General features: G+C 40.6%; 1 protein-coding gene across 2 annotated transcripts in view; it reads left to right on the top strand.

Moving 5' to 3' along the window:
• Positions 1 to 12,221, top strand: part of PITPNB (phosphatidylinositol transfer protein beta) — a 56,770-nt gene that overhangs the window by 10,604 nt on the left and 33,945 nt on the right. For both annotated transcript variants that reach the window (XM_074356735.1, XM_074356736.1), the window contains exons 4-7: positions 6,886 to 6,977; positions 7,642 to 7,649; positions 8,163 to 8,237; positions 9,932 to 10,015. In XM_074356735.1, the coding sequence (XP_074212836.1) occupies positions 6,886 to 6,977; positions 7,642 to 7,649; positions 8,163 to 8,237; positions 9,932 to 10,015 (259 nt within the window). The remainder of the gene's footprint in view (positions 1 to 6,885; positions 6,978 to 7,641; positions 7,650 to 8,162; positions 8,238 to 9,931; positions 10,016 to 12,221) is intronic.

The raw sequence follows: 12,221 nt of genomic DNA, 5'->3' as shown, positions 1-12,221 counted from the left end.
AAAAACAACCAAAAACCTGTCCATTAATAAAGACAAAACAGGGACCAACTGTCTCTGTGGTCCTGGGGTAGAGGAGCCTGTCATGGGGCAAAGGCAGTCAGATGTCCACACTCAGAGTCATCACTGTCACAGTGAAGGCACAACAGCCACAGGAGGACTATATTATGGGAGGGCAAGAGTCATTTAGCAGCAGGTGCCGAGGCCTTCACTGTCCCATAGGAAAGACTGCGGTCATGGCCCAGGCTGGCAGTTCAGCCCCATCAGACCTCAGCGTCCAGCAGGGGCATCAGTTCAGCAGGCTGAGGACATACCTGCAGGTCCTAGGGTTCTAGAGCTCTCCCAGAGGGAGTTACATTTGTGTCCAGTTAATATATGATCCCTGTCCAACGTTTATTCTGTTGGGGAACCTATAGTGCCGTGTGCACTGGTAAGATACACGCACTTAATCACAGCCAGAAGATTGAGAAACAATCTTGACCAGGTATTAAAACATTCAAAATTTAGTGATCATCACAAGGGACGTTTCAAATGTCTGGTTTCTTTGAATCTCAGATAGTAGTCTTACAGGATAATGAGGTTCTTTCCATTTCCTTTGATAACTTACAGTGAGTTGTCACCTGCTATAATTTTAAGCAGAGGACCTAGTACTTACTGTGTGTTGTCACTACAGGTGCTGTGGATGGGAGCTTATTCCTTTCCCACAGCAACCTTTTCTAGGGAGGAAACTAGGACCCAGTAATTAAGGTTTCAGCAGCGGGCCCATGTGTCATGGGCCCATGTGTCACTGCCGTTTGGTGGCAGAGTTAGGCCGTGAACCCTGGCAGGTGTTGTGACTCGGAAGCTACCCTCTTTATCACTTTGCTTTACTGCTGAGCCCTGTGGGAGGGTTCAAATACTTTCCATTTCCTAAACTGAACTCCAGAAGAATTTACAGAACATTCTTCCAAGACCAGGGATTCCACCACATCCCATTTCCTCATGAGTCTCAAGTCTTTTTCCAAAATAAAGTTGAACTTAACAAGCTACTTATCCACGATTACCCATGTATCTCCAGTTGTTATAATTCTGTCCAGAGTGAAAACCATTGGCCCTGAGCAAGCCTGGCTCTTCATTGTCCTCTACAAGTGACCTGTTCAGCGTCTTGAGCACTTTCTTCTGATGTTGGGTTGCTCGTAACCTGCTGGGGTTCTTGAGCACAGCTCAGATCTGTCCTATGCAGAGCCATTCCTTGATGGCTTTCATTCATATTCATCCTTATTCCCTAAACACCATCACTTTGTATCTTCTCAGCTTCACACCTAATCATGTATTTCTATATGCATACATATTTGTCTTGTGTACCCCATTTACCACAAAAGTGTGAGTACATTTCCGTAAGTTGGTTAATATACACTTAAGAGTGGATGGTGGGGAAGGAGGACAGAGTTCATTGGGCAAAGAGTTTTGAAGCAGGGCAAGGAAATGTGTTGCAGCTTTTGAGATGGTATTTCAGAGAAAAACTTAAGAGTTCTCCCGAGACCTCATAGAAACACACTGACCAGTACTTTTGGTCTCTTCCTTCTTGGGGAAAATCAGCTTTACTGTTTTTTGTTCCTCATAAGCATTATACCCTAGCCAACTTCAGTCAGTCCTGGATGATGGAGAATTCATAAAGCTTTGCCAACTCCAGAATGGCTTTGTTCCCCAAAGGTTGAAACAGAAGTTTTATTGAAAATCATTGTTTAAAAATTTCATGTGGTTTGAGTTAAGAGCTCATTTTTGTAAGCAAAAAGAGTCATTTGCCAAGAACTTATGTTCGTGTTTAAAAATGAGGAAGTTTAAATCATCTGAGAATGTAGAGATTGACGATGTATGTTGCTTCACAGAGACAAGCATCGCTAAGTCTAAGAAATTAGTAGATATCAGCTGAATAGAGTAATCCGTTCTTTACTCGAGAATTAGCCATAGCGACTAATTTTTTCTTTGTGTATGGTTCCTAGTCTTAAGTTTTGCACAGTTCAAAGTTTTCTAAATCAGGAGTTACCGTATTTCAGAAGAATGTCAGACATTTTCTGAAATACATTGTTTTTTCATGCTGCATTTTATTTCTCATTCCTGTTCTCCTTTTGTTATGTGAAAAATACTTCTTTCTCTCTCTCTCTCTTTTTTTTTTTTTTGAATAATTCTCTTGAATTTTAGAGTCTTGTTACACGTTCTGGAAGCTACTCAGTTTGTGTCTGGTTATTTTATTTCTTTCCTACAAATGAGAGGATTGTAAGTCATTTTGTAATTTTTGTTCCCCTTATATTTCTTCCTTCTTTCTTCCACCTGTATCACTGCTCCATTAATGCAAATTCTGTTCTCTCTTAAACTTCCAGTTGCCTCTAGACTGACGTCTTGCCGTTCATTCTTTTTAAATAATGCTACCGTGAACATTTCTGTACAAGTTTCTCTGTGGACATGTTTTCTTTTCTCTTGGGTATATATATACACACGTACACATACCTACAATCGGAATTGCTGGGCCATATGGTAACTCCTCACTTTTTAAAGAACTGCCAGACTGTTTTCCAAAGTGACTGCACCATTGTACCTTCCCACCTGGAGTGTACGAAGGCTCCAATTTCTCCACATCGCTGCCAACACTTGTTACTTTCAGGTGTTTTTTCATTTGTTTTTTCAGAGGAAGGGCAGGTGAGGGGATAGCAGCCTCATAATGAGTGTGAGGTGGTGTCTCACTGTGGTTTTGATTTGCATTTCCCTGCTGACTAATAGTGTTGAGCATCTTTTCATGTGTGTATCTGTCATTTGTAGATTTTTGGAGATTCTGTTCAAATCTTTTACCCATGTTTTAATTGGGTTGACTTTTTGCTGTAAGGGTTCTTTGTAAATCCTGGGTGCTGGTCTCCTGTCAGATATATGGTTTATAATTTTCCTCCCACTTGTGAGTTGTCTTTTCATTTTTTTTTGTATCCTTTGAAGCTTGAAAATCTTACAGTTTTGAAGTTCAGCTTACCTGTTTTTTTCTTTTGCTGTTTATGCTTTTTGTGTTACACATATCTAAGAAACCATTGCCCAGTCTATGGTCACAAAGATTTACATCTACCTTTTTTCCTAAAAACTTTGTAGTTTTAGCTCTTTCATTGAGATCTGTAATCCATTTTTAGTCAACGTTTGCTGCCATCCGTTCTTGCCCACTCTGTAATTTTATGCACAAAACCAGAGTGGTCTTATAGCTGAAACCAGGTTATGTCATTTCCACCCCCTCCCGCACCATCCTCATCCTGTGTCCCTCCGTCCTCGGGTCACTACAGTTTGCTTTGCTCAGGCCTCCGAGTGGCCCACGCAGGCCACATCTTCTGCTATCTTAGGACCTCTGGTCACACCATTCCCTCCATCTGCTGTGTCATTTGCTGTCTCTTTGTGTAGCTGGGCCTCTGCACCCTCAGATCCCCCCTGTGGTGTCACTTCCTTGGGGAGGCCTTTCTGAGCCCGTTGCCCCAGGTGCTCACTTGCCCTTTGCCCTGTTCCTTAACCTCACAGCACTCCAGGAAAGGGAATTCTCTTTGCCTTTTGTTGTTTGCTGATCTGTTTTCTGCTGCTATCCCTGGAAGGTGAGCTCTGGGTGGGAATTGTCCCTGATTGCACACCATTATTTCCATGGCCCCTGGCACAATGGAAGTCAGTAATACTTGAGTGGTTGAATGAATGAGGTCCCCGAAGTATTTAAGGTGTATTTCAGTTGGCTATAAAATGAAAGTTTACTTCCTTTATTTATGGCAAATTAATGTGGTTTTTAAATTCTTCCCTGTGTTTTTCTACATTTTGATATTTATCCACTGTAGGATGGAGAAGGATGGCAAAATGGAACTTTGAACAGTTTTGTTCATTTTGTCGACAAGAAGATGTAAACATTTCATTGGGAAAAGTGCAGTTTGAAATGATTTGCCAAGGTATTATTTATCTCAGGAGCAGGATTGAGAAAAAAAAAAAAGACTGTTCCTACATCAGGAGAAGTTCAGGGTACGGTGTGGTCATTTATTATGTGTCTTTTCAACCTTATAAGCCCTTTATTTCCCTCTACCACAATGACAGTTGTCTCACTGCAGATAAGTTCACAACCATTGGTATACTGAGGTTAGCTCTTAATACTTTCTCCTCGCAATGCAATTAATAGAACACTTCAGTTGAATTTTACCCTAAAGTTAAATATTCTTACTGTACATTCAGAGATGGCTTTGGGGAAGAGTTGTGTATTGGCAAAGAACCTTTGTGCTTTTGGACCTTATGCTATGACTAACTTTTAAGCAGCTGAAATCTACCTTGAGGTTAACGCTGTCATGAGTGTTGGTTTATCATGAAAGGGCAACATTTGGTGAATATTTTGGGAGTATAAGAGGAAGAATATCCTTTTTAATTTGTTTGTTTTTGAAGGTCTAACTCCATTTTGTTAATTCAGTTAATATTTGTCCCTTTTCCAAGACTCTCTAAGCTTCCAAAACAGAATTTCCTGCTTGTTACTAAAGTGACTTCCTAAGTGATACTGAGGTGAGAACAATGTATGTGCTTTCAGTTGTGCACAAATGGCATACTTGAACTGCCTTGTTAGGAATATATTTAAGTTGCCATCAATGAAAATTCCTCTCCTTTAAAGTAGAATTGAAATTCAATTTCCATTTATACATTTTACCTAAGTTTAATCTGTTACTTAAATTCATTGAGGAGAGATGTGTTTGTTAATGTCCTTGTGTTAAACATAAAAAGCCAGTAAATTTGAAACACAGCTTGCTCAAAGGTTTGGTCATTCTTCACTAAGTCAAAACATAAAATGAACTGTTGGAATCACATGGTAGAAAAGACACCATGGGAGTAACAGGCATCTGGAAGCAAGATGAAGAAGTCCAAGAGCCTTCTTATGGCTCTGGCTCTTGCTGGCCTTCAGTGACTGCCCATTTTCTTCTGTTTGTGTTAGCAAGTTTTAGAACTTTTGGTGAATATTAAAGTTTTTAAAATGTTGGGCTCTATAGGAATACATGGGATAGTTAAAATATGTTTCTGAGCTGATGCACAGCTGTTTTTCTCCTGCTTTTTCTAAGTTGACCAAATGAACCATTGATAATCTGTCATACTTTCAGATGGACAGGTAATCTTGTAGCTTGTGTTTAAAAAAATTACCCACATGCAGTACATTATACCCCGATGAGACCCTCTCCCACATTTAAAGGGATTTTGGTTTCAGTTCTTCAGCAATGGAAAAAATAATTCGGACTTTTAGATATTCTTTGGCCTTTGATGTTATTTTCATTTATCATGGCTTCATTTTTCTGAAGTTATACCCTTTTGCATGAATTTCCCAAGATTTCAGAAGAATTAAGTGCTCGAAGAATTAGCCCTCCTTCATTATTATCTTTCAAGGCTGTAAAGGCACAGGTGTGTGCCCCCAGAATCTTGCTCCTACTGCCATATGTGACAGCAGTGCTTCACCTTCTTTTCCAGTGATCTAATTTGCCACAGTAGTGGAAGCTCCATCTGTGTACCCATTCTTGTGTGCTGGGGAGACAGGGGCAGGGCCGGCCACGCTGCTTTTCTGTGGCTGCACAGCTCTCTGGCCAGTGTGGGGTTCGTTACATCTACCTTGCTTAATTAGGCTCCAAAATTCAACGTAGGAATGTCTCTGGTCAACTGCTCAATCTTCCTGTGGGGCTAGGAGTCCTCTGTGGGTCTCACGTGTCTTTAGTTTGTTCTTTCTCTTAGTTTAGGAAATTAAGTTGTGCTTGAAAGTTCTCAGCACCTCTGCAATGGGAAAAAATACATAGGGCTTCTAGTTGGAGGATATCACTTTGACATACAGTTACATAGAAACTTAAATGCTGGTTACGAGAAATGAATTAATGCTTAACTCTCAGTGTTATTGGGGGATTAAAGTGAAGAAAGGCATGTCAAAGTACTCAGCTGCACGTCAGCTTATGTTGAAAAAGCAGTGACTGCCATTTATTGAGCTCACGTTGTACCGTACAGTGTGCTGAACACCTCACAGACGCTGTCGTTGAGTCCTCTCAGTGACCCTGCAGAGTAGGTAAGGTGAGCTCCACTCGTCACATGAGGAAGTTCAGAGGGCCAAGCACTATGCCCAGGGCCACGCAGCTTCTCAGTGGTGATGCTGGGGTTTGAATCCAATCTGTGAAAAGCCTGTGCAGGTGAAGCTGCTTTCTTCACTGCAGGCTCCTCTCAGCAAATGGTCATTTCATTTGTCCTTTTTTGAAGACTGATAAGACTGATTTTCCAGTTGTTTGATAACTGGTTGTGTTTTCTGTTTGTGGTGTGTCCGTGGATGTCCTCTGCCTGTTTATCTGTTGGGATCTTTTCTGATTATTTGTACAAGCTCATCATGTATTAATTATGTATTTAACCCTCTCCTCCCACCATACTTGAGGCAGCAGTTGATAATTCGTTTTCCAAGTCTACAGAATTTTATACCTGGATATGTTTTAAGATCTTATTTTCTACATGGTTCCTTCACATTATCATTTTTCTTTAGGTTTAATCTGTAAAATGTGTTGAGACTTTTATTCAGAGTCATTATCTTATTCTAGGGATCTTTATTGTGTTCAGGTACAGCGTAGTGTGGTCTTTTTTGAACTACAGGAGAGAACTTCTGTGCTGTATTATGCACAGGTTGAACAGCTTCGGTTAACCCTTAGATTTCATATTAGGGGAGTAGGTCAGAAGCCCATGAGAAAGAATTGCTTCTGTTTAGAAAAACAGTCTTCTCTATGGTTAAACATATTCTTAATCACTTTTGTTATTTTTACTTTTATACTTGAGTACTCTTTGAAGCAGTCTTATAAAAAGCCAACAGAGATGATGGTGCTGTTGAAAATATATCCAGTATTTCTCTCCTCACAGCAAAGTTCCTGCATTCGTGAGGATGATTGCTCCTGAGGGCTCCTTGGTCTTTCACGAGAAAGCCTGGAACGCGTACCCCTACTGTAGAACAAGTAAGTCTGGTTCCCAGAAGCTGCTTCCCCCGTTGACCCTGCTGCTGTCCGGGAGAGGGACTCTAGTGCCCACGCCTTAGAGAAGGGTGGCACCAAGCAAGGCCTTCTGTGGGTCCTCAGGTCATCACTGCACGAGCAATGGCCAAGGAGAGGCTGCATCAGGTCCCTCCCCCAGGCCTTTGTCAGGGGCACAGGTTCATGCCCAGATGACAGCTACCTTGAGGTCCTCATTGACCAAGCAGACTCCACGGGAGAGCAAATAAAAGGAAAACAAACCTTAAAGAAAGGTCATCCTTACTCAGAAGTGTCATTTGATGTAGCTTCGACAGTATTTTACTTACATGGCCACATAGTAGAGGAGCAATATGACAGACAGACATCTGACACAGTTTTCTGTTTGTTAAAATTAGCTTTTTAAATGATGTTTTGCTTTTGTGACATTATTCCTTTTACTGTTGTTTTAAAATTAGATTATTGACTCTATAGTCTATTCTGTAGTGTCACTTGTGTAAAATCTGTGTTTTGTAGATATAAACCAAATGTTCTGTGTTGGCAGGTAGTTTAATCTTTGTGACATTATTAATATTGTGGCAGACTGTTTTGGCTCCGATTAACATTCTGAAATTTTTCCCCTTTTGTTGCCTACCTGTTCGTTATGCCTCAGTTGTAACGGTGAGTAAAACTATTTTAATGTCACATACTCTTCGTCTTTAAAATTTGCCTCACGTAGTAATTATTTCCAACTGTTTCTTGCTTTTTTATTAAAACTGCCCACCACTGCATGGCTCCCTGTCCCTGCTCCTTGCACCAGCTCACACTCCTCCACGTGCTCCACTGTTTTAATGGGCTTTTTCCCTCCGTGGCTCAGCATCTCCCTATTGACTTTACTTCGCTTCTGCTACTTCCTTTGAATGCCAAATAACGCTCACCAGACCTCACAGCTTCTGTAATATTAGCCCTGCACGCTGCATAACAAGCAGGGTTGTTTTAAATTATTTAAAAGCATGCAGCAATTGGTTTGCCTGACAAGTCTGTAAAAATAGGTGGCTAATGATTCTTTGTCACTTGAGGATCAGTCTTACGGAGTCAGAGCATGGATGCCTGTGCTGGGGAAAGCTCCTGCAGACATGAACCCCACAGAACCGGTGAAAGATCACTGTCATTTTGCTGTTGTGTTTTCCGCAGAATGAATATATGAAAGATGATTTCTTCATTAAAATTGAAACATGGCACAAACCAGACTTGGGAACATTAGAAAATGTAAGTTTTGACTCTGGGCTTTCAGCGTAGAAGCCCTTGGAAGTGGGAATACTGTAGTCCATTTTGTCATCACCAAAGTGATGCCACCTGAGGTTCGATTAGCACCTGGCCACACTGGGCTGTGTGGCAGATTGCAGTGAGGTGAGCATGCAGTCAGAGACCAATGGGCCTCCCCTGTCAGTCCTCTTGCTTTGGTGTGTGAGTGGATTTGGGTGAGGTCGTTGTTTTTATCAGCAACTCTCTATCTGGGACAGGGAGAGCCTGGATAAACAAAATTCACAGATAATCCTTGAGCTAATTTTAGCCATTAATTAAAAACTTTTTTCGTCTTTTCATCTCTGTATTTGCCAGAGCTGCTCTACACAGCAAAACTGATTGCTTTAATTTTCACATCCGTTCCACTTTGCTGGGATATGGGATCTGATTTCAGAGAAATAGCCAAAAGGCAGGAGGGAGAATGTGCTTTGAATAATTTACAAAAATGTTGACAGGCTCCTGACTTTTACAAATTGGTGCGTATTTATCCCTAAAGTAAATTTCAAAAAAAAATCAGTTAAGACTCAGTGTAGCCATTAACTTTTGGTGAGGTTTGGCAGGGACCTTGGGAGGGCATCTGATACAGGGCGCTGCCCTGGCCCGGTGGTGTGGTCCCTGGAGCAGCAGCATCTGGGAACGTGTTAGAAATGCACATGCTCAGGCCCCACCTCATACCTGCTGAATCAGAATCTTCAGGGGTGGGACCCAGCAGTCTGTTTTCTGGTGCACACTCCAGTTTGAGAACTACTCTTCCAACCATATAGGCAGTCACAGGAAAGTAAGTTTATGGTAATTGTGGTAGATTCTGTTCTTCCTCTGCTTTTATGTTATTGGTGCCAGTCAATAGGAACTTTTTTTTTCCAACATTTTTTTATCGAGTTATAGTCATTTTACAATGTTGTGTGAACTTTTGAATTATAATTTGTAATATTTGGCTTCAGTTTTTCTTCAAGATAATCATTTGACTTTCCATGTTTTTTCATCGTAGCTCTAAAATTTAGGGTCTAAATGAGGTGGTTTGGTATGCTTTAGTCTGTATGATTTAATTTACTGGTTTCAGCTTTCAGATGGGCATATCTGTGGCCAGTTTTAAACAATTCTTTGTGGGTTCATAGACGTAGTTTCAGAAATAAATGATGGAACAACATGAAACAACGTGAAGTATCCAGGAGTTGATATATTGAAACTGAATAGCTTTAGGATAATCAAATTCAGGAGACATTGTAGACCATACAGGGCAGCTTCTTGAAATCTAATTATAATGTCACCTGCTATTTGTCTAGGACTTAGAGGTCACAAGGACTTTGGTCATATATCATTTGGGTTAAACATAGGTCAGGCACATTTTTTGATAAACCATTTCTATGGGCTACCAGAAAATAATGGTGACAGATTTCTGATACTTTGGCAGCATCATCTCTGCTCTCTCCCTCTCTGCCCACCTCCCACCCTCACTTAATATTTGAGGTTACAGGGGCAAAAGATTTCTAGATCCCTCCAGCTTACAAACAGCTAATTTAATGAAATACCAATTTGGATTTTTTTATTCCTCATAATGTGCTCTGAGAGACTTGAGATGAAGATTATATATGTAAGTGTAGTGGTTTGCCTAACAGGAGTTTACAGTTTGCTTTGTTTCTTTTCTCTGTCACTTACAGGTACACGGTTTAGATCCAAACATGTGGAAAACTGTTGAAATTGTCCACATAGATATTGCAGATCGAAGTCAAGTTGAACCAGCGGTAAGTACTATGTACAACTGATAATATTTTAACCTGTTGCCTCTTATATCTAAAAATTATTATTATTTTTTTTCTTGTATGGCCTACCTTTCTACATTGAGATAGGCCTGGAGCCTTCGGTTTGTCTAGATGCAGCAAAAGAGATCAGAGTAGGAGAGAAGGTGATCTGTTGTTTGTGCAGATTTCACCTTTGCACAAATGATTCATTTGAGAAATTCCAGTATACCTGGATGCATAGGGGTTTGTTTTCATTGGGGGAACGAATCTAAAATTATTTTATACAAGAATTCTCCCTTGAGCTTCTTTGAATAATGAGTCCCTTCTACATTTAAAGTGTAATTAAGAAAGCAAAAACTTACTACATACAAATTTTCAGTAATTCGGAGCTAAAGTTGTCATTTGTGGAACACAGTTGATGGTAGAATATCTCAGTTAAACAGTGTATAGCTTTCTTTTTTGAGTCTTACTAGATGTAAATATTTGTACACCAGGCTTTTGACCTAATTAAAAAAATGTTTCCCCAAAAGTAAGGACCTTTATTCCTCACTGTGTCTGCTCCCTGCCAATTAAGACCCTTGTTATTACTTTACCTCAGTTTGTAAATATTAACTCAGTCCTTGTAGTATGTGGGGCACAGTTGTGGACGTTTTATACATGTTAAAACAACCAGGGACCCTCTTACTGCGAGTCTTGAGAACTAAAGCTTTGGAGTCAGAGTGGCACCCTGGTTTTGTTGTGGAAAAGCAGGACATGCTCACTTAGTATCCATTCCCATTTCATTTTTGGTGCTCATCCCTTGAACTTAAGCAGTGTTGTAAGCTGAACAGAAGTAACCCAAATAGTAAATGTCTGGTTTTGCTGTGGAAATTGAAAGGTAAGCTTTCTAAAACAGAAGTCCCCAACCACTAGCAGAATTGCAGGTACTCATGCCCTCTGACCCAGGAGAAGTCCACTTCCAGGAATCGGTCCTACTCAGTGTGAAATGCCAGATGCATAAACGTAAGATTTTTATAAGGAAAGTCTGAAGTCTTAAATGTTTCTCCATTGATGCGGAACTGATAGAAAATATTGTGGTTCACCCTTTATGATGGAGTTTAGTGCAGTCATCAGAAGGGAGTGAGCTCTGTACAGATAGGGACTCCTTCCCAAGATAATGTGGAGGGAAGAATATAAATAACATGTATAATATAGTTCCATCTGTACTGCTGTAGAAAGGAGAAAAATGTAACTATATGCATGCATTTTCTTATGTATAGACAGTGAAGCGTGTGTAAGACGGTGGTGACAGTGATTCCTTGGCACATGGGGAAAGCTGGTGGCTGGGAGGCTGGGAAGAAGAGTTGAGTTCTGGCAGAGACTGCACAGTGGACTGCAGGGACATCCTCTCCTCACTAAGTGTGTTGGTTTTCCGTTGCTGGATGACAGATCGGAAATGTAGTGGCTGTGTAATGTGTCCTAATCAAAGGAATGACAGCCCATCACCATTGCCATAGTCCTTTGGTTGGAAGCAAGTCACAGGTTCCACCTGTTACACGAGATTGTGACTCATAGGGGTGGGGGTGCTCATCTTAGGATACATCTCCTGTACCACTGGCCAATTTTAGTACCTAAAACTTGCTCTTTGAGGATTAAAGTGACTCTAGAATTGGGAGCTTGGTAACTGGGAAATGGACCAATGAGGTCGCTTTCAGCAGGGAGACCTGAAGGTGTGATGGTCTCTAAGTTCAGTCTGGCATCTTAACTCTTGGAGGTTTTAGTCTTATCTGACTTAATTCATTGGTTTTCATTTTATTTTTAATGAACTCTTTTTTTTTTTTTTTGAATGAGCTGATTTTTCTTAAAATGTCTTTCCTGGTTGAATTTATGTTCTGCATATTACTTACTTTGAAAGAAATAAAAACAGTTGATTAGTAATTTTGAGAGGATTAAGTAGCCAAGTCTCCCAAATGAGGGCAGATGTGAAATGGTTGGAGTTAAGAAACCAAGAAGTTGGAGGTGGAGCTTGAATCTTTGAACTCCACCTGGTGGGGGGTTTCTGTCACTGCAGATGAATTTAATAGAAACACAGCCTGAACATTTTAGTTCAGAGTAACTGTTGACTCTTTTGAGTGTTTTACTCTCTCTGCTGGTTGCTGGTGTCAGACAGCTTGTATGCCGCTCTCGCTGTGGGCTTGCTGGGTTTTGGTCATACTTATGAACTGTACTT

Source organism: Camelus bactrianus, chromosome 32 (genome assembly GCF_048773025.1).
Source record: "Camelus bactrianus isolate YW-2024 breed Bactrian camel chromosome 32, ASM4877302v1, whole genome shotgun sequence".
Lineage (NCBI taxonomy): Eukaryota > Metazoa > Chordata > Mammalia > Artiodactyla > Camelidae > Camelus > Camelus bactrianus.
The sequence above is the reverse complement of the archived record's forward strand: the minus strand, read 5'-3'. Positions and strand labels throughout refer to the sequence as shown.